Raw genomic sequence first — 23,647 nt, forward strand, 5'->3', positions numbered from 1 at the left:
ATGATGTCTTACTTACTGCTGGAGCCTGAGGCATCCACAAAAGACTGATTGGTGGAAATTGTATCCTTCTTCTTCTTATCTCTTTTCCCTTTCTTCTGTTTATAAACAAATTCAGGCCTCATGGCCAAAATCTTCTTAACACAGTCTTAACTTTATTCGTTATCTTAATGAATTTTGTAGATTGGGTTTGTCCTTTATTTCTTAAAGAAAAAAAAGAGAGGAAGCTATTGCCATTTCATTATCCTTCTCCTTCGAACTCTTCCTCATCTTCGTTCAAAGGCAGCCGCGACGTGTCTATCATTGACATGAAAACATCAAAGTTCAAGCTTTATTAATCTCTGGCATTTAAGAAATATACACAGCTCTACATAAGTATGCTGAGTGCTTTTATTTCATCCACTGTTTCTAGTATTGACCATTTACAACAAGCTAGAACCCAAGTGCACCCCTTGGTCAAGCTAGGGCCTCCTCTCTGTAAACCCCCATCAGGTACTCAGCTTCACAGAACTCTCCTCCAAGATCATCACATGCCTCACCAGGAAATACCCTGCGAAAAATGCATCAACTAGTTATAAATCTTGTACTACTATAGATCTCTCCATGCAATTGATCCTAGGCTGCTGAAATCTTACGTTTTGGGCTCGTTATACTCGATATAGTCCCTGTCGATCTCCTGCAAAGCCGCTGTAGATTTTGCGCCGCTCGATGACACTGCAAGCTTTGCTTCAGGGAACATCTTAGCATTACATGCCTCACCACCAATTATATCACAGGCCTCCATAGGGAATACACTGCAAGTTTACAGTGAGCATGTTAAATTGTCCGCTGAAATGTCCTCAATCATTGTTCTGCTATAAGTTCAATCCTTCTTCTTTTTGTTTGTCTTTTGGAGGATGGAAGGAGAGATACACACTCCCACCAAGTAAAGCTAATCAAAAATAAAGGAATGTGTAAGAAAAATAATAGATGAAAGAAGGAAGAACTTATCAGTTGAGGCGTGATTTCACTGTCCTTAAGAATAGATCGCGCCCCTCGGAGATTGAATCTCGGTGTAGCAGGTAATGGCGGCCTATCCTCCAGGATACAACAACTGGATCACTCCAAGCGTACATTCGCAGATGAAGTGACGGTCGAACAGCCCAGAACCGCGCTCTTGGAATGACAACAGAGAAGAAAACAGGGAGACTCTTCTCGGGAACAAGAAACAGAGAGGCTTTCGGAAACAGAGAGAGGATAGGTTAGATTAGATTACTCTATCGGATCTGATAGGGTTTAAAAAGAAATGAAGAGGCGTATTTTAAATGAAAGAGGTGTTTTTAAAGACGCGACGTTTTTATTCAAAACAATTCAAAAAATAAAACGGCAAAAAGAAACCTGGCTCAAGCCCACACCCGCGGGGGGGGTCCCCCTGCGCGTGATAATCGCAACGCGCCCGGTTAAACGTTTCCGGATCGGATTCGCCAATTTTGGCTTGGACCTCCATTGGGCTCATGCGCGCGTGGGCTACTTTCTTTCTTTGCTTCACCAAGTTAAAATGTTGAATACTATATAAAGATCTTTTGAGTTTTGTTCCTTTCCAATGTGGGACTAAAGAAAGTACACTAGACAAAAAGACAAAAGAGAGAGAAGGGCAGACTCGGAATTTTGAAATATTCCAACAATCCCCCACATATTTTAAAATTCAATAATAAGTTAACGAGCGCGAGAGTTCAATGCATCAAATTGGTGTCTTTGAGACTATGAACCATTTTTTAGGACTAGTAAGTATGACTTACAGAACTTTTGGTGAAATATGAAATTTCTATGAACCAAAAGTCCTTTATGTAAAACAGTGACTCATAGCCCACATTGACCTCTCAAGTTCTGGGCTTGTTCTAAACGGGTTGGTGCAAATAGGCCATGCACCTTACCTGGATATTCATGAGTGCTTTAGAGAACTGCCTAATTCTCATAGGAAGCGGCCCCACTCCCACACCCATATAGGTGGATCCATCAAGTGTGTACTGCAGGTATACACACCATCCTAAAGGACTATGGTATCCATTAAGAGCTTTACCTCATCCTTATCTACTGCAGTTTGCACTATCTACACCATAGGGATGGATTTTCCAAAATTAAATACGATAGTGTACTCACAGTCAACTAGCGACTTGTTATTACCCATATGAACATGCTTCATGGGATCTCCAATCACACATGTTGGGTTTCTGTCGTTATTGACTTTGATATAGGCATTAGTCCCATCCCCCTCGATGTTTCACTCACTAGTTTTCTACCTAGTGGTTTTGTCAAAGGATCGGCCAAATTCAACTCTGACTTTACAAACTCAAGAGATATAATCCCATCATCAAGCAGCTGCCTTACAATATTATGTCTCAACCTTATGTGTCTATTCTTCCCATTATAAACTTTATTCTTAGCTCGATATATAGCAGCTTGGTTATCACAAAGAATAGACACAGAAGGTGTTGGTTTATTCCATAATGGAATATCTCCCACAAGATTTCTAAGCCATTCAGCTTCAGAACCTGCCTTTTCTAAGGCAATAAACTCGGACTCCATTGTAGACCGAGCGATGCATGTTTGCTTGGATGATTTCCAAGATACTGCACCCCCACCAAGAGTAAAGATATATCCACTCGTGGATTTCATCTCATCTGAATCAGAGATCCAATTTGCATCACTATACCCTTCTAGTACAGCTGGAAATCCACGATATAACAAACCATAATTAATGGTTCCTTTCAAGTACCTTAGTACTCTATGAACAGCACTCCAATGGTCCTTACTAGGATTATGAGTATACCTACTTAATCTTCCTACTGCATAAGCAATATCAGGACGAGTGCAGTTAACTAAAAACATTAAACTACCAATGATGCGAGCATATTCTATTTGTAAAATACCATTATCTTTATTTTTTCTTAAATGTATACTAGCATCATATGGAGTAGATACGGGTTTACTATCATAATGCTCAAATTTTCTTAAAATTTTCTCAATATAGTGTTCTTGTGATAGCATAAGTCCATTAGAACTTCTTGTTATTTTAATCCCAAGAATTACATCAGCTTCACCCATATCTTTCATATCAAAATTTGAAGCTAAAAATTTCTTAGTATCTATAACTATATTCAAATCAGTTCCCATTATAAGCATATCATCAACATACAAACATATGATCACAACAACATTATTAACAACCTTACTATAAACACACTTATCAGCCTCATTAATTAGAAAGCCATTAGATACCAATACTTTATCAAATTTTTCATGCCATTGTTTAGGTGCTTGTTTTAATCCATATAAGGATTTTACTAATTTACAAACTTTGTGCTCATTACCAGGAACAACACAACCTTCCGGTTGTTCCATGTAAATTTCTTCATCTAATTCTCCATTCAAGAATACAGTTTTTACATCCATTTGGTGAATTACTAAATTATGAATGGATGCTAATGCAATGAGTACTCTAATAGATGAAATTCTAGAAACTGGTGCAAAGGTGTCAAAATAATCAATATCTTTTCTTTGTGAGTATCCTTTTGCTACTAATCTTGCTTTAAACTTATCAATTGAATTATCTGGTTTTAACTTTCTTTTAAAAATCCACTTACAACCAATTGATTTAGCACCTGGAGGCAAATCAACTAAGGTCCATGTATGATTAGACATAATAGACTCTATTTCATTATTAATAGCCTCCTTCCAAAAAGGTGCATCAGCTGAAGTTATTGCTTCTTTATAAGTTTGAGGTTCATTATCAACAAGAAAGGTGTAAAAATCATTTCCAAAATTTTTCTCTTTTCTAGTTCTTTTACTTCTTCTTAAATCAATTTCATAATTTTCATGTGCCTCCTTTTCTTGTTTATTATGAGACTGAGAGTCAATTTTTTCTTTACCTAGTTTCATAGGAAAGATATGTTCAAAGAAATCAGCATTTTTAGATTCTACTATAGTGTTGGGTTCCATAATATTAGATTCACATTTTAATACCAAGAATCTATAAGCAGCACTATTTAATGCATAACCAATAAATAAGCAATCAAAGGTTTTAGGTCCCAACTTTCTTTTCTTTGGTTCAGGTAATAGAACTTTGGCCAAACACCCCCACACTTTAAGATATGTAAGGTTAGGTACATGACCTTCCCAAAACTCATAGGGTGTCTTACCAGATTTTTTATAAGGTATTCTATTTTGAATGTGACAAGCAGAAAGAATAGCTTCCCCCCACAAATAAAGAGGTACTCCTGAGCTTATTAACATAGCATTCATCATTTCTTTTAGAGTTCTATTTTTACGTTCAGCAACTCCATTAGATTCAGGAGAATATGGTGGGGTAATCTCATGGATTATACCTTTATCTTCACAAAATTTATTGAAGAGATTATACTCATATTCTCCTCCTCTATCAGTCCTTATTCTTTTAATTTTCTTATTAAATTTATTTTCTACTTCAGTAACATATTGCTGAAATTTTTCAAAAGTTTCATCTTTAGTCCTAAGTAGATATACCTTAGTGTATCTAGAATAATCATCAATAAAAGTTATGTAAAATCTTTTTCCTCCTCTAGTTGGAGTGTTTTTCAAATCTCCTAAATCAGAATGTATTAATCCAAGTAATTCAGTTTCTCTTTCTATTGACTTATGACTCTTTTTAGTAGATTTAGATTCTACACATACTTCACATTTATCATTCACATTTTCAAAGGTAATATTATTTAACAAGCCTAGGTCTTTCATTTTCTTGATATAAGAAAAATTAACATGTCCTAATCTACCATGCCATACATCAACAGAATCAATCAAATAAGCAAAAGATGATGCATTTTCATTCATAGTTTCGGTTACATTCAAGACAAATAAACCCTGGTTACAATAACCCTTCCCAATGAAAACATTGTTCTTAGTCATTACAATTTTATCAGACTCAAAATACACTTTAACTCCAGCCTTTCCTAATAAAGAAACAGATACTAAGTTCCAACGGATATTAGGAACATGCAGCACATCATTCAGGGAAAGGACTTTTCCTGATGTTAGCTTGAGGAGTACTTTTCCTTTGCCAACCACTGGCGAGGGTCTCGAATCACCCATGAATACTTGTTCCTCGCCTTCATTCAATGGAGTGTAGGAAGTAAACGCACTTCTATTTCCACAAATATGTCTGGTAGCCCCAGAGTCTACCACCCAGTCCTTTGCTCCCATAACCATGTTGGTTTCAAACACAACTGCTGCAATAATATCTGTCTCCACCAAGTTAGCATTTGGTTTAGCAGATATATCATTCCTTTTTCTAAACCTGCATTGATTAGCATAATGTCCAGGTTTTCCACAAACAAAACAAGTTCCTTTTCTTTTAAAACCTGGACCTTGGAACTTAGGTTTCTTATCATTTTTGAGATAAGGCTTCTTGGACTTTGAACGAGACCCACCTGGTTTGCTGACTATAACATTGGCTTTTGAAGTCATTTCCTTGGCCAATTGTTCTCGGTCTCTGACTCGATTTTGTTCTTCTATTCTAATATGAACAATAACATCTTCAAGACTCATATGTTTCCTTTTGTGCTTCATGCTATTTTTATAATGTTTCCAAGACTCAGGTAATTTTTCAATCAAACAGCCGGCTAGGAAAACTTCTTGAAGCATTATATCTTCATTTTTAAGATCAGTGACTAATCTATGAAAATCATGTATTTGGGATGACACATCCCTATCCTCGGACATTTGAAAGTGCAGAAAATTTCCTATAGCATATTTCTGTACTCCAGCATCTTCTAACACATATTTTTTATTCAGATTTTCCCAAATTTCTGCAGCTTCTTTGTATGAACAGTAGACATCAAAAAGTTCATTGGACAGTGTACTCAGAATTGTGTGTCTACAGATTTTATTTCCATGTTCCCACTCTTTGAATTTAGTGTCAAAATCTTCAGACCCTTCTATCGGTTTTGACTGATTTAAATACTGAGCAAAATTAAGCATATCCAATGCAGAATAAACACGTTCTTGCCATCTCTTAAAATACATACCATTGAAACTCTCAATTTTAGAAGTATCAGGAATTGATTTAGCAGTAATCATAGCAGAATCCATGCCGAACTATTCTTAAGATTGTAAGAAAAATAATAGATGAAAGAAGGAAGAACTTATCAGTTGAGGCGTGATTTCACTGTCCTTAAGAATAGATCGCGCCCCTCGGAGATTGAATCTCGGTTGTAGCAGGTAATGGCGGCCTATCCTCCAGGATACAACAACTGGATCACTCCAAGCGTACACTCGCAGATGAAGTGACGGTCGAACAGCCCAGAACCGCGCTCTTGGAATGACAACAGAGAAGAAAACAGGGAGACTCTTCTCGGGAACAAGAAACAGAGAGGCTTTCGGAAACAGAGAGAGGATAGGTTAGATTAGATTACTCTATCGGATCTGATAGGGTTTAAAAAGAAATGAAGAGGCGTATTTTAAATGAAAGAGGTGTTTTTAAAGACGCGACGTTTTTATTCAAAACAATTCAAAAAATAAAACGGCAAAAAGAAACCTGGCTCAAGCCCACACCCGCGGGGGGGGGTCCCCCTGCGCGTGATAATCGCAACGCGCCCGGTTAAACGTTTCCGGATCGGATTCGCCAATTTTGGCTTGGACCTCCATTGGGCTCATGCGCGCGTGGGCTACTTTCTTTCTTTGCTTCACCAAGTTAAAATGTTGAATACTATATAAAGATCTTTTGAGTTTTGTTCCTTTCCAATGTGGGACTAAAGAAAGTACACTAGACAAAAAGACAAAAGAGAGAGAAGGGCAGACTCGGAATTTTGAAATATTCCAACAATCCCCCACATATTTTAAAATTCAATAATAAGTTAACGAGCGCGAGAGTTCAATGCATCAAATTGGTGTCTTTGAGACTATGAACCATTTTTTAGGACTAGTAAGTATGACTTACAGAACTTTTGGTGAAATATGAAATTTCTATGAACCAAAAGTCCTTTATGTAAAACAGTGACTCATAGCCCACATTGACCTCTCAAGTTCTGGGCTTGTTCTAAACGGGTTGGTGCAAATAGGCCATGCACCTTACCTGGATATTCATGAGTGCTTTAGAGAACTGCCTAATTCTCATAGGAAGCGGCCCCACTCCCACACCCATATAGGTGGATCCATCAAGTGTGTACTGCAGGTATACACACCATCCTAAAGGACTATGGTATCCATTAAGAGCTTTACCTCATCCTTATCTACTGCAGTTTGCACTATCTACACCATAGGGATGGATTTTCCAAAATTAAATACGATAGTGTACTCACAGTCAACTAGCGACTTGTTATTACCCATATGAACATGCTTCATGGGATCTCCAATCACACATGTTGGGTTTCTGTCGTTATTGACTTTGATATAGGCATTAGTCCCATCCCCCTCGATGTTTCACTCACTAGTTTTCTACCTAGTGGTTTTGTCAAAGGATCGGCCAAATTCAACTCTGACTTTACAAACTCAAGAGATATAATCCCATCATCAAGCAGCTGCCTTACAATATTATGTCTCAACCTTATGTGTCTATTCTTCCCATTATAAACTTTATTCTTAGCTCGATATATAGCAGCTTGGTTATCACAAAGAATAGACACAGAAGGTGTTGGTTTATTCCATAATGGAATATCTCCCACAAGATTTCTAAGCCATTCAGCTTCAGAACCTGCCTTTTCTAAGGCAATAAACTCGGACTCCATTGTAGACCGAGCGATGCATGTTTGCTTGGATGATTTCCAAGATACTGCACCCCCACCAAGAGTAAAGATATATCCACTCGTGGATTTCATCTCATCTGAATCAGAGATCCAATTTGCATCACTATACCCTTCTAGTACAGCTGGAAATCCACGATATAACAAACCATAATTAATGGTTCCTTTCAAGTACCTTAGTACTCTATGAACAGCACTCCAATGGTCCTTACTAGGATTATGAGTATACCTACTTAATCTTCCTACTGCATAAGCAATATCAGGACGAGTGCAGTTAACTAAAAACATTAAACTACCAATGATGCGAGCATATTCTATTTGTAAAATACCATTATCTTTATTTTTTCTTAAATGTATACTAGCATCATATGGAGTAGATACGGGTTTACTATCATAATGCTCAAATTTTCTTAAAATTTTCTCAATATAGTGTTCTTGTGATAGCATAAGTCCATTAGAACTTCTTGTTATTTTAATCCCAAGAATTACATCAGCTTCACCCATATCTTTCATATCAAAATTTGAAGCTAAAAATTTCTTAGTATCTATAACTATATTCAAATCAGTTCCCATTATAAGCATATCATCAACATACAAACATATGATCACAACAACATTATTAACAACCTTACTATAAACACACTTATCAGCCTCATTAATTAGAAAGCCATTAGATACCAATACTTTATCAAATTTTTCATGCCATTGTTTAGGTGCTTGTTTTAATCCATATAAGGATTTTACTAATTTACAAACTTTGTGCTCATTACCAGGAACAACACAACCTTCCGGTTGTTCCATGTAAATTTCTTCATCTAATTCTCCATTCAAGAATACAGTTTTTACATCCATTTGGTGAATTACTAAATTATGAATGGATGCTAATGCAATGAGTACTCTAATAGATGAAATTCTAGAAACTGGTGCAAAGGTGTCAAAATAATCAATATCTTTTCTTTGTGAGTATCCTTTTGCTACTAATCTTGCTTTAAACTTATCAATTGAATTATCTGGTTTTAACTTTCTTTTAAAAATCCACTTACAACCAATTGATTTAGCACCTGGAGGCAAATCAACTAAGGTCCATGTATGATTAGACATAATAGACTCTATTTCATTATTAATAGCCTCCTTCCAAAAAGGTGCATCAGCTGAAGTTATTGCTTCTTTATAAGTTTGAGGTTCATTATCAACAAGAAAGGTGTAAAAATCATTTCCAAAATTTTTCTCTTTTCTAGTTCTTTTACTTCTTCTTAAATCAATTTCATAATTTTCATGTGCCTCCTTTTCTTGTTTATTATGAGACTGAGAGTCAATTTTTTCTTTACCTAGTTTCATAGGAAAGATATGTTCAAAGAAATCAGCATTTTTAGATTCTACTATAGTGTTGGGTTCCATAATATTAGATTCACATTTTAATACCAAGAATCTATAAGCAGCACTATTTAATGCATAACCAATAAATAAGCAATCAAAGGTTTTAGGTCCCAACTTTCTTTTCTTTGGTTCAGGTAATAGAACTTTGGCCAAACACCCCCACACTTTAAGATATGTAAGGTTAGGTACATGACCTTCCCAAAACTCATAGGGTGTCTTACCAGATTTTTTATAAGGTATTCTATTTTGAATGTGACAAGCAGAAAGAATAGCTTCCCCCCACAAATAAAGAGGTACTCCTGAGCTTATTAACATAGCATTCATCATTTCTTTTAGAGTTCTATTTTTACGTTCAGCAACTCCATTAGATTCAGGAGAATATGGTGGGGTAATCTCATGGATTATACCTTTATCTTCACAAAATTTATTGAAGAGATTATACTCATATTCTCCTCCTCTATCAGTCCTTATTCTTTTAATTTTCTTATTAAATTTATTTTCTACTTCAGTAACATATTGCTGAAATTTTTCAAAAGTTTCATCTTTAGTCCTAAGTAGATATACCTTAGTGTATCTAGAATAATCATCAATAAAAGTTATGTAAAATCTTTTTCCTCCTCTAGTTGGAGTGTTTTTCAAATCTCCTAAATCAGAATGTATTAATCCAAGTAATTCAGTTTCTCTTTCTATTGACTTATGACTCTTTTTAGTAGATTTAGATTCTACACATACTTCACATTTATCATTCACATTTTCAAAGGTAATATTATTTAACAAGCCTAGGTCTTTCATTTTCTTGATATAAGAAAAATTAACATGTCCTAATCTACCATGCCATACATCAACAGAATCAATCAAATAAGCAAAAGATGATGCATTTTCATTCATAGTTTCGGTTACATTCAAGACAAATAAACCCTGGTTACAATAACCCTTCCCAATGAAAACATTGTTCTTAGTCATTACAATTTTATCAGACTCAAAATACACTTTAACTCCAGCCTTTCCTAATAAAGAAACAGATACTAAGTTCCAACGGATATTAGGAACATGCAGCACATCATTCAGGGAAAGGACTTTTCCTGATGTTAGCTTGAGGAGTACTTTTCCTTTGCCAACCACTGGCGAGGGTCTCGAATCACCCATGAATACTTGTTCCTCGCCTTCATTCAATGGAGTGTAGGAAGTAAACGCACTTCTATTTCCACAAATATGTCTGGTAGCCCCAGAGTCTACCACCCAGTCCTTTGCTCCCATAACCATGTTGGTTTCAAACACAACTGCTGCAATAATATCTGTCTCCACCAAGTTAGCATTTGGTTTAGCAGATATATCATTCCTTTTTCTAAACCTGCATTGATTAGCATAATGTCCAGGTTTTCCACAAACAAAACAAGTTCCTTTTCTTTTAAAACCTGGACCTTGGAACTTAGGTTTCTTATCATTTTTGAGATAAGGCTTCTTGGACTTTGAACGAGACCCACCTGGTTTGCTGACTATAACATTGGCTTTTGAAGTCATTTCCTTGGCCAATTGTTCTCGGTCTCTGACTCGATTTTGTTCTTCTATTCTAATATGAACAATAACATCTTCAAGACTCATATGTTTCCTTTTGTGCTTCATGCTATTTTTATAATGTTTCCAAGACTCAGGTAATTTTTCAATCAAACAGCCGGCTAGGAAAACTTCTTGAAGCATTATATCTTCATTTTTAAGATCAGTGACTAATCTATGAAAATCATGTATTTGGGATGACACATCCCTATCCTCGGACATTTGAAAGTGCAGAAAATTTCCTATAGCATATTTCTGTACTCCAGCATCTTCTAACACATATTTTTATTCAGATTTTCCCAAATTTCTGCAGCTTCTTTGTATGAACAGTAGACATCAAAAAGTTCATTGGACAGTGTACTCAGAATTGTGTGTCTACAGATTTTATTTCCATGTTCCCACTCTTTGAATTTAGTGTCAAAATCTTCAGACCCTTCTATCGGTTTTGACTGATTTAAATACTGAGCAAAATTAAGCATATCCAATGCAGAATAAACACGTTCTTGCCATCTCTTAAAATACATACCATTGAAACTCTCAATTTTAGAAGTATCAGGAATTGATTTAGCAGTAATCATAGCAGAATCCATGCCGAACTACTCTTAAGATTGTAAGAAAAATAATAGATGAAAGAAGGAAGAACTTATCAGTTGAGGCGTGATTTCACTGTCTTTAAGAATAGATCGCGCCCCTCGGAGATTGAATCTCGGTGTAGCAGGTAATGGCGGCCTATCCTCCAGGATACAACAACTGGATCACTCCAAGCGTACACTCGCAGATGAAGTGACGGTCGAACAGCCCAGAACCGCGCTCTTGGAATGACAACAGAGAAGAAAACAGGGAGACTCTTCTCGGGAACAAGAAACAGAGAGGCTTTCGGAAACAGAGAGAGGATAGGTTAGATTAGATTACTCTATCGGATCTGATAGGGTTTAAAAAGAAATGAAGAGGCGTATTTTAAATGAAAGAGGTGTTTTTAAAGACGCGACGTTTTTATTCAAAACAATTCAAAAAATAAAACGGCAAAAAGAAACCTGGCTCAAGCCCACACCCGCGGGGGGGGTCCCCCTGCGCGTGATAATCGCAACGCGCCCGGTTAAACGTTTCCGGATCGGATTCGCCAATTTTGGCTTGGACCTCCATTGGGCTCATGCGCGCGTGGGCTACTTTCTTTCTTTGCTTCACCAAGTTAAAATGTTGAATACTATATAAAGATCTTTTGAGTTTTGTTCCTTTCCAATGTGGGACTAAAGAAAGTACACTAGACAAAAAGACAAAAGAGAGAGAAGGGCAGACTCGGAATTTTGAAATATTCCAACAATCCCCCACATATTTTAAAATTCAATAATAAGTTAACGAGCGCGAGAGTTCAATGCATCAAATTGGTGTCTTTGAGACTATGAACCATTTTTTAGGACTAGTAAGTATGACTTACAGAACTTTTGGTGAATATGAAATTTCTATGAACCAAAAGTCCTTTATGTAAAACAGTGACTCATAGCCCACATTGACCTCTCAAGTTCTGGGCTTGTTCTAAACGGGTTGGTGCAAATAGGCCATGCACCTTACCTGGATATTCATGAGTGCTTTAGAGAACTGCCTAATTCTCATAGGAAGCGGCCCCACTCCCACACCCATATAGGTGGATCCATCAAGTGTGTACTGCAGGTATACACACCATCCTAAAGGACTATGGTATCCATTAAGAGCTTTACCTCATCCTTATCTACTGCAGTTTGCACTATCTACACCATAGGGATGGATTTTCCAAAATTAAATACGATAGTGTACTCACAGTCAACTAGCGACTTGTTATTACCCATATGAACATGCTTCATGGGATCTCCAATCACACATGTTGGGTTTCTGTCGTTATTGACTTTGATATAGGCATTAGTCCCATCCCCCTCGATGTTTCACTCACTAGTTTTCTACCTAGTGGTTTTGTCAAAGGATCGGCCAAATTCAACTCTGACTTTACAAACTCAAGAGATATAATCCCATCATCAAGCAGCTGCCTTACAATATTATGTCTCAACCTTATGTGTCTATTCTTCCCATTATAAACTTTATTCTTAGCTCGATATATAGCAGCTTGGTTATCACAAAGAATAGACACAGAAGGTGTTGGTTTATTCCATAATGGAATATCTCCCACAAGATTTCTAAGCCATTCAGCTTCAGAACCTGCCTTTTCTAAGGCAATAAACTCGGACTCCATTGTAGACCGAGCGATGCATGTTTGCTTGGATGATTTCCAAGATACTGCACCCCCACCAAGAGTAAAGATATATCCACTCGTGGATTTCATCTCATCTGAATCAGAGATCCAATTTGCATCACTATACCCTTCTAGTACAGCTGGAAATCCACGATATAACAAACCATAATTAATGGTTCCTTTCAAGTACCTTAGTACTCTATGAACAGCACTCCAATGGTCCTTACTAGGATTATGAGTATACCTACTTAATCTTCCTACTGCATAAGCAATATCAGGACGAGTGCAGTTAACTAAAAACATTAAACTACCAATGATGCGAGCATATTCTATTTGTAAAATACCATTATCTTTATTTTTTCTTAAATGTATACTAGCATCATATGGAGTAGATACGGGTTTACTATCATAATGCTCAAATTTTCTTAAAATTTTCTCAATATAGTGTTCTTGTGATAGCATAAGTCCATTAGAACTTCTTGTTATTTTAATCCCAAGAATTACATCAGCTTCACCCATATCTTTCATATCAAAATTTGAAGCTAAAAATTTCTTAGTATCTATAACTATATTCAAATCAGTTCCCATTATAAGCATATCATCAACATACAAACATATGATCACAACAACATTATTAACAACCTTACTATAAACACACTTATCAGCCTCATTAATTAGAAAGCCATTAGATACCAATACTTTATCAAATTTTTCATGCCATTGTTTAGGTGCTTGTTTTAATCCATATAAGGATTTTACTAATTTACAAACTTTGTGCTCATTACCAGGAACAACACAACCTTCCGGTTGTTCCATGTAAATTTCTTCATCTAATTCTCCATTCAAGAATACAGTTTTTACATCCATTTGGTGAATTACTAAATTATGAATGCATGCTAATGCAATGAGTACTCTAATAGATGAAATTCTAGAAACTGGTGCAAAGGTGTCAAAATAATCAATATCTTTTCTTTGTGAGTATCCTTTTGCTACTAATCTTGCTTTAAACTTATCAATTGAATTATCTGGTTTTAACTTTCTTTTAAAAATCCACTTACAACCAATTGATTTAGCACCTGGAGGCAAATCAACTAAGGTCCATGTATGATTAGACATAATAGACTCTATTTCATTATTAATAGCCTCCTTCCAAAAAGGTGCATCAGCTGAAGTTATTGCTTCTTTATAAGTTTGAGGTTCATTATCAACAAGAAAGGTGTAAAATCATTTCCAAAATTTTTCTCTTTTCTAGTTCTTTTACTTCTTCTTAAATCAATTTCATAATTTTCATGTGCCTCCTTTTCTTGTTTATTATGAGACTGAGAGTCAATTTTTTCTTTACCTAGTTTCATAGGAAAGATATGTTCAAAGAAATCAGCATTTTTAGATTCTACTATAGTGTTGGGTTCCATAATATTAGATTCACATTTTAATACCAAGAATCTATAAGCAGCACTATTTAATGCATAACCAATAAATAAGCAATCAAAGGTTTTAGGTCCCAACTTTCTTTTCTTTGGTTCAGGTAATAGAACTTTGGCCAAACACCCCCACACTTTAAGATATGTAAGGTTAGGTACATGACCTTCCCAAAACTCATAGGGTGTCTTACCAGATTTTTTATAAGGTATTCTATTTTGAATGTGACAAGCAGAAAGAATAGCTTCCCCCCACAAATAAAGAGGTACTCCTGAGCTTATTAACATAGCATTCATCATTTCTTTTAGAGTTCTATTTTTACGTTCAGCAACTCCATTAGATTCAGGAGAATATGGTGGGGTAATCTCATGGATTATACCTTTATCTTCACAAAATTTATTGAAGAGATTATACTCATATTCTCCTCCTCTATCAGTCCTTATTCTTTTAATTTTCTTATTAAATTTATTTTCTACTTCAGTAACATATTGCTGAAATTTTTCAAAAGTTTCATCTTTAGTCCTAAGTAGATATACCTTAGTGTATCTAGAATAATCATCAATAAAAGTTATGTAAAATCTTTTTCCTCCTCTAGTTGGAGTGTTTTTCAAATCTCCTAAATCAGAATGTATTAATCCAAGTAATTCAGTTTCTCTTTCTATTGACTTATGACTCTTTTTAGTAGATTTAGATTCTACACATACTTCACATTTATCATTCACATTTCCAAAGGTAATATTATTTAACAAGCCTAGGTCTTTCATTTTCTTGATATAAGAAAAATTAACATGTCCTAATCTACCATGCCATACATCAACAGAATCAATCAAATAAGCAAAAGATGATGCATTTTCATTCATAGTTTCGGTTACATTCAAGACAAATAAACCCTGGTTACAATAACCCTTCCCAATGAAAACATTGTTCTTAGTCATTACAATTTTATCAGACTCAAAATACACTTTAACTCCAGCCTTTCCTAATAAAGAAACAGATACTAAGTTCCAACGGATATTAGGAACATGCAGCACATCATTCAGGGAAAGGACTTTTCCTGATGTTAGCTTGAGGAGTACTTTTCCTTTGCCAACCACTGGCGAGGGTCTCGAATCACCCATGAATACTTGTTCCTCGCCTTCATTCAATGGAGTGTAGGAAGTAAACGCACTTCTATTTCCACAAATATGTCTGGTAGCCCCAGAGTCTACCACCCAGTCCTTTGCTCCCATAACCATGTTGGTTTCAAACACAACTGCTGCAATAATATCTGTCTCCACCAAGTTAGCATTTGGTTTAGCAGATATATCATTCCTTTTTCTAAACCTGCATTGATTAGCATAATGTCCAGGTTTTCCACAAACAAAACAAGTTCCTTTTCTTTTAAAACCTGGACCTTGGAACTTAGGTTTCTTATCATTTTTGAGATAAGGCTTCTTGGACTTTGAACGAGACCCACCTGGTTTGCTGACTATAACATTGGCTTTTGAAGTCATTTCCTTGGCCAATTGTTCTCGGTCTCTGACTCGATTTTGTTCTTCTATTCTAATATGAACAATAACATCTTCAAGACTCATATGTTTCCTTTTGTGCTTCATGCTATTTTTATAATGTTTCCAAGACTCAGGTAATTTTTCAATCAAACAGCCGGCTAGGAAAACTTCTTGAAGCATTATATCTTCATTTTTAAGATCAGTGACTAATCTATGAAAATCATGTATTTGGGATGACACATCCCTATCCTCGGACATTTGAAAGTGCAGAAAATTTCCTATAGCATATTTCTGTACTCCAGCATCTTCTAACACATAATTTTTATTCAGATTTTCCCAAATTTCTGCAGCTTCTTTGTATGAACAGTAGACATCAAAAAGTTCATTGGACAGTGTACTCAGAATTGTGTGTCTACAGATTTTATTTCCATGTTCCCACTCTTTGAATTTAGTGTCAAAATCTTCAGACCCTTCTATCGGTTTTGACTGATTTAAATACTGAGCAAAATTAAGCATATCCAATGCAGAATAAACACGTTCTTGCCATCTCTTAAAATACATACCATTGAAACTCTCAATTTTAGAAGTATCAGGAATTGATTTAGCAGTAATCATAGCAGAATCCATGCCGAACTATTCTTAAGATTGTAAGAAAAATAATAGATGAAAGAAGGAAGAACTTATCAGTTGAGGCGTGATTTCACTGTCCTTAAGAATAGATCGCGCCCCTCGGAGATTGAATCTCGGTGTAGCAGGTAATGGCGGCCTATCCTCCAGGATACAACAACTGGATCACTCCAAGCGTACACTCGCAGATGAAGTGACGGTCGAACAGCCCAGAACCGCGCTCTTGGAATGACAACAGAGAAGAAAACAGGGAGACTCTTCTCGGGAACAAGAAACAGAGAGGCTTTCGGAAACAGAGAGAGGATAGGTTAGATTAGATTACTCTATCGGATCTGATAGGGTTTAAAAAGAAATGAAGAGGCGTATTTTAAATGAAAGAGGTGTTTTTAAAGACGCGACGTTTTTATTCAAAACAATTCAAAAAATAAAACGGCAAAAAAGAAACCTGGCTCAAGCCCACACCCGCGGGGGGGGTCCCCCTGCGCGTGATAATCGCAACGCGCCCGGTTAACGTTTCCGGATCGGATTCGCCAATTTTGGCTTGGACCTCCATTGGGCTCATGCGCGCGTGGGCTACTTTCTTTCTTTGCTTCACCAAGTTAAAATGTTGAATACTATATAAAGATCTTTTGAGTTTTGTTCCTTTCCAATGTGGGACTAAAGAAAGTACACTAGACAAAAAGACAAAAGAGAGAGAAGGGCAGACTCGGAATTTTGAAATATTCCAACAATCCCCCACATATTTTAAAATTCAATAATAAGTTAACGAGCGCGAGAGTTCAATGCATCAAATTGGTGTCTTTGAGACTATGAACCATTTTTTAGGACTAGTAAGTATGACTTACAGAACTTTTGGTGAAATATGAAATTTCTATGAACCAAAAGTCCTTTATGTAAAACAGTGACTCATAGCCCACATTGACCTCTCAAGTTCTGGGCTTGTTCTAAACGGGTTGGTGCAAATAGGCCATGCACCTTACCTGGATATTCATGAGTGCTTTAGAGAACTGCCTAATTCTCATAGGAAGCGGCCCCACTCCCACACCCATATAGGTGGATCCATCAAGTGTGTACTGCAGGTATACACACCATCCTAAAGGACTATGGTATCCATTAAGAGCTTTACCTCATCCTTATCTACTGCAGTTTGCACTATCTACACCATAGGGATGGATTTTCCAAAATTAAATACGATAGTGTACTCACAGTCAACTAGCGACTTGTTATTACCCATATGAACATGCTTCATGGGATCTCCAATCACACATGTTGGGTTTCTGTCGTTATTGACTTTGATATAGGCATTAGTCCCATCCCCCTCGATGTTTCACTCACTAGTTTTCTACCTAGTGGTTTTGTCAAAGGATCGGCCAAATTCAACTCTGACTTTACAAACTCAAGAGATATAATCCCATCATCAAGCAGCTGCCTTACAATATTATGTCTCAACCTTATGTGTCTATTCTTCCCATTATAAACTTTATTCTTAGCTCGATATATAGCAGCTTGGTTATCACAAAGAATAGACACAGAAGGTGTTGGTTTATTCCATAATGGAATATCTCCCACAAGATTTCTAAGCCATTCAGCTTCAGAACCTGCCTTTTCTAAGGCAATAAACTCGGACTCCATTGTAGACCGAGCGATGCATGTTTGCTTGGATGATTTCCAAGATACTGCACCCCCACCAAGAGTAAAGATATATCCACTCGTGGATTTCATCTCATCTGAATCAGAGATCCAATTTGCATCACTATACCCTTCTAGTACAGCTGGAAATCCACGATATAACAAACCATAATTAATGGTTCCTTTCAAGTACCTTAGTACTCTATGAACAGCACTCCAATGGTCCTTACTAGGATTATGAGTATACCTACTTAATCTTCCTACTGCATAAGCAATATCAGGACGAGTGCAGTTAACTAAAAACATTAAACTACCAATGATGCGAGCATATTCTATTTGTAAAATACCATTATCTTTATTTTTTCTTAAATGTATACTAGCATCATATGGAGTAGATACGGGTTTACTATCATAATGCTCAAATTTTCTTAAAATTTTCTCAATATAGTGTTCTTGTGATAGCATAAGTCCATTAGAACTTCTTGTTATTTTAATCCCAAGAATTACATCAGCTTCACCCATATCTTTCATATCAAAATTTGAAGCTAAAAATTTCTTAGTATCTATAACTATATTCAAATCAGTTCCCATTATAAGCATATCATCAACATACAAACATATGATCACAACAACATTATTAACAACCTTACTATAAACACACTTATCAGCCTCATTAATTAGAAAGCCATTAGATACCAATACTTTATCAAATTTTTCATGCCATTGTTTAGGTGCTTGTTTTAATCCATATAAGGATTTTACTAATTTACAAACTTTGTGCTCATTACCAGGAACAACACAACCTTCCGGTTGTTCCATGTAAATTTCTTCATCTAATTCTCCATTCAAGAATACAGTTTTTACATCCATTTGGTGAATTACTAAATTATGAATGCATGCTAATGCAATGAGTACTCTAATAGATGAAATTCTAGAAACTGGTGCAAAGGTGTCAAAATAATCAATATCTTTTCTTTGTGAGTATCCTTTTGCTACTAATCTTGCTTTAAACTTATCAATTGAATTATCTGGTTTTAACTTTCTTTTAAAAATCCACTTACAACCAATTGATTTAGCACCTGGAGGCAAATCAACTAAGGTCCATGTATGATTAGACATAATAGACTCTATTTCATTATTAATAGCCTCCTTCCAAAAAGGTGCATCAGCTGAAGTTATTGCTTCTTTATAAGTTTGAGGTTCATTATCAACAAGAAAGGTGTAAAAATCATTTCCAAAATTTTTCTCTTTTCTAGTTCTTTTACTTCTTCTTAAATCAATTTCATAATTTTCATGTGCCTCCTTTTCTTGTTTATTATGAGACTGAGAGTCAATTTTTCTTTACCTAGTTTCATAGGAAAGATATGTTCAAAGAAATCAGCATTTTTAGATTCTACTATAGTGTTGGGTTCCATAATATTAGATTCACATTTTAATACCAAGAATCTATAAGCAGCACTATTTAATGCATAACCAATAAATAAGCAATCAAAGGTTTTAGGTCCCAACTTTCTTTTCTTTGGTTCAGGTAATAGAACTTTGGCCAAACACCCCCACACTTTAAGATATGTAAGGTTAGGTACATGACCTTCCCAAAACTCATAGGGTGTCTTACCAGATTTTTTATAAGGTATTCTATTTTGAATGTGACAAGCAGAAAGAATAGCTTCCCCCCACAAATAAAGAGGTACTCCTGAGCTTATTAACATAGCATTCATCATTTCTTTTAGAGTTCTATTTTTACGTTCAGCAACTCCATTAGATTCAGGAGAATATGGTGGGGTAATCTCATGGATTATACCTTTATCTTCACAAAATTTATTGAAGAGATTATACTCATATTCTCCTCCTCTATCAGTCCTTATTCTTTTAATTTTCTTATTAAATTTATTTTCTACTTCAGTAACATATTGCTGAAATTTTTCAAAAGTTTCATCTTTAGTCCTAAGTAGATATACCTTAGTGTATCTAGAATAATCATCAATAAAAGTTATGTAAAATCTTTTTCCTCCTCTAGTTGGAGTGTTTTTCAAATCTCCTAAATCAGAATGTATTAATCCAAGTAATTCAGTTTCTCTTTCTATTGACTTATGACTCTTTTTAGTAGATTTAGATTCTACACATACTTCACATTTATCATTCACATTTCCAAAGGTAATATTATTTAACAAGCCTAGGTCTTTCATTTTCTTGATATAAGAAAAATTAACATGTCCTAATCTACCATGCCATACATCAACAGAATCAATCAAATAAGCAAAAGATGATGCATTTTCATTCATAGTTTCGGTTACATTCAAGACAAATAAACCCTGGTTACAATAACCCTTCCCAATGAAAACATTGTTCTTAGTCATTACAATTTTATCAGACTCAAAATACACTTTAACTCCAGCCTTTCCTAATAAAGAAACAGATACTAAGTTCCAACGGATATTAGGAACATGCAGCACATCATTCAGGGAAAGGACTTTTCCTGATGTTAGCTTGAGGAGTACTTTTCCTTTGCCAACCACTGGCGAGGGTCTCGAATCACCCATGAATACTTGTTCCTCGCCTTCATTCAATGGAGTGTAGGAAGTAAACGCACTTCTATTTCCACAAATATGTCTGGTAGCCCCAGAGTCTACCACCCAGTCCTTTGCTCCCATAACCATGTTGGTTTCAAACACAACTGCTGCAATAATATCTGTCTCCACCAAGTTAGCATTTGGTTTAGCAGATATATCATTCCTTTTTCTAAACCTGCATTGATTAGCATAATGTCCAGGTTTTCCACAAACAAAACAAGTTCCTTTTCTTTTAAAACCTGGACCTTGGAACTTAGGTTTCTTATCATTTTTGAGATAAGGCTTCTTGGACTTTGAACGAGACCCACCTGGTTTGCTGACTATAACATTGGCTTTTGAAGTCATTTCCTTGGCCAATTGTTCTCGGTCTCTGACTCGATTTTGTTCTTCTATTCTAATATGAACAATAACATCTTCAAGACTCATATGTTTCCTTTTGTGCTTCATGCTATTTTTATAATGTTTCCAAGACTCAGGTAATTTTTCAATCAAACAGCCGGCTAGGAAAACTTCTTGAAGCATTATATCTTCATTTTTAAGATCAGTGACTAATCTATGAAAATCATGTATTTGGGATGACACATCCCTATCCTCGGACATTTGAAAGTGCAGAAAATTTCCTATAGCATATTTCTGTACTCCAGCATCTTCTAACACATAATTTTTATTCAGATTTTCCCAAATTTCTGCAGCTTCTTTGTATGAACAGTAGACATCAAAAAGTTCATTGGACAGTGTACTCAGAATTGTGTGTCTACAGATTTTATTTCCATGTTCCCACTCTTTGAATTTAGTGTCAAAATCTTCAGACCCTTCTATCGGTTTTGACTGATTTAAATACTGAGCAAAATTAAGCATATCCAATGCAGAATAAACACGTTCTTGCCATCTCTTAAAATACATACCATTGAAACTCTCAATTTTAGAAGTATCAGGAATTGATTTAGCAGTAATCATAGCAGAATCCATGCCGAACTATTCTTAAGATTGTAAGAAAAATAATAGATGAAAGAAGGAAGAACTTATCAGTTGAGGCGTGATTTCACTGTCCTTAAGAATAGATCGCGCCCCTCGGAGATTGAATCTCGGTGTAGCAGGTAATGGCGGCCTATCCTCCAGGATACAACAACTGGATCACTCCAAGCGTACACTCGCAGATGAAGTGACGGTCGAACAGCCCAGAACCGCGCTCTTGGAATGACAACAGAGAAGAAAACAGGGAGACTCTTCTCGGGAACAAGAAACAGAGAGGCTTTCGGAAACAGAGAGAGGATAGGTTAGATTAGATTACTCTATCGGATCTGATAGGGTTTAAAAAGAAATGAAGAGGCGTATTTTAAATGAAAGAGGTGTTTTTAAAGACGCGACGTTTTTATTCAAAACAATTCAAAAAATAAAACGGCAAAAAGAAACCTGGCTCAAGCCCACACCCGCGGGGGGGGTCCCCCTGCGCGTGATAATCGCAACGCGCCCGGTTAAATGTTTCCGGATCGGATTCGCCAATTTTGGCTTGGACCTCCATTGGGCTCATGCGCGCGTGGGCTACTTTCTTTCTTTGCTTCACCAAGTTAAAATGTTGAATACTATATAAAGATCTTTTGAGTTTTGTTCCTTTCCAATGTGGGACTAAAGAAAGTACACTAGACAAAAAGACAAAAGAGAGAGAAGGGCAGACTCGGAATTTTGAAATATTCCAACAGAATGAACAGGAGAGGGGTAAAAAGAAAACAGAAGCAAAACTAGAAAAGCCAAGAAAGAAACTGAAAAAATGTTACAGAAACGAAGAAGAGAACTGCTGTAAATATTCTATCATGGAAGACTCGCGTATCTTCGAGAAACTGAAACGATAATTCTAACTTTATTCGAGGATCACAGTTAATGCTCATAGTTTTTCATGTGGAATCTAGCTTCTTCATTGTTTGACAACTAAACACCAGCTGAAAGCAATGGACAACTATTTGTTGCATATGTTAGCTTTCATAATGACGCAGTCGCGGAGGGGGGCAAGGATCCAAACTCGACGTACGTCTATCATGACTCGGGCTCATACTCCTGCATCACATAATCACTCTAAAGTAACACATATCTCTAAAACAAAAAGATAACTGATCTAATGAACCATTTCTACCATTGTTTATATCTTAGAAAATGGCCTGTAGTTTGTGCTGTTGGACATGGATGTCATGGCTTTGATCAATGAAATGGATCAAGTTGAAGGGGAACGGATGAAGAAGGCATACGAGATCGAGGAGCTGTAGTCTATAGTTGATGTTTCGAAGGTGGTAACGGCCACAGCCCTTGGGCTGATGAGGGTCCTGAGTGGCTTAGATGACCTCCTTGGGACCAAGGTCTTGGTGCCTTTAACTGGCAATGGCCCTGTGAAGCACACAGCTGCAGCCTGCATCCTTGATATCTTTTATTTCCTTCGCTCAATGTGAAATAAGGTTTCTTTGATCTGTTTTTCTGTGCTCGATTTGATAACTATTTATAGCTGGGAATGCAGGGGGAATGGATTGGATTCCAACACCATTCAGTGGCTCCCAGTGATGGGGGAATTAGACGCAATCACCTTGTAGATATTTGTTTCCTTCTTCCTTGTATCATCCTGAAGATTTTTTTTCCTCCTAGATATTTTTCCACTTCATTGGATCACGTATAGATTTTTCCACAGGTATGGGACAAGTGTCTGATGTAATGTTAGTTCTTTTGGCTGCTTTAGGTGCATTAGAAAAGTCGCATTCCATCAACAGGAGGTTAAGGTGACTCAAGCCTAATCACCATACTCATCTAGTAGATCTTGGGTGAAACCTACTAGAATATCATGGATATTATCAGATGGTTGGTCACTCTTTTGGTGCAAGGCTGCTTGCTCATGTAACAACCCAAAGGAGCACAGTGCCAAAACCCTTTAGCTTTGTTGAAGTGGCTTCAACACCTTCTTCTTCTTCTTCTTTTGAATGAAAATATCATGCATAACGTGTAAAGATACCACCAGAAAGCACTGGGCACCTC

The 23,647-nt window shown here is 36.3% G+C and overlaps 1 protein-coding gene across 1 annotated transcript; it reads right to left on the reverse strand.

Annotated features, from left to right (window-relative positions):
• Positions 1–300: 300 nt before the first annotated feature.
• On the reverse strand, positions 301–23,107 carry LOC103708055 (light-regulated protein, chloroplastic). The gene is made up of 3 exons (XM_008792816.4): positions 22,876–23,107; positions 633–791; positions 301–547 (listed from the first exon to the last, which is right to left on the reverse strand). Exons 1-3 carry the CDS (start codon positions 23,037–23,039, stop codon positions 454–456), a joined length of 417 nt encoding a protein of 138 aa, XP_008791038.2. The 5' UTR covers positions 23,040–23,107; the 3' UTR covers positions 301–453.
• Positions 23,108–23,647: the final 540 nt, after the last annotated feature.

The sequence above is a fragment of the Phoenix dactylifera genome, chromosome 14 (assembly GCF_009389715.1).
Source record: "Phoenix dactylifera cultivar Barhee BC4 chromosome 14, palm_55x_up_171113_PBpolish2nd_filt_p, whole genome shotgun sequence".
Taxonomy (NCBI): Eukaryota; Viridiplantae; Streptophyta; class Magnoliopsida; order Arecales; family Arecaceae; genus Phoenix; species Phoenix dactylifera.

Coding starts and splice junctions, on each gene's coding strand:
- LOC103708055 (XM_008792816.4), bottom strand. CDS start 23,039: ATGCAGGCTGCAGCTGTGTGCTTCACAGGGCCATTGCCAGTTAAAGGC. Junction 792..22,875: donor GACTACAGCTCCTCGATCTC/GTATGCCTTCTT, acceptor GTAAACTTGCAG/TGTATTCCCTATGGAGGCCT. Junction 548..632: donor GAGTATAACGAGCCCAAAAC/GTAAGATTTCAG, acceptor CATTTTTCGCAG/GGTATTTCCTGGTGAGGCAT.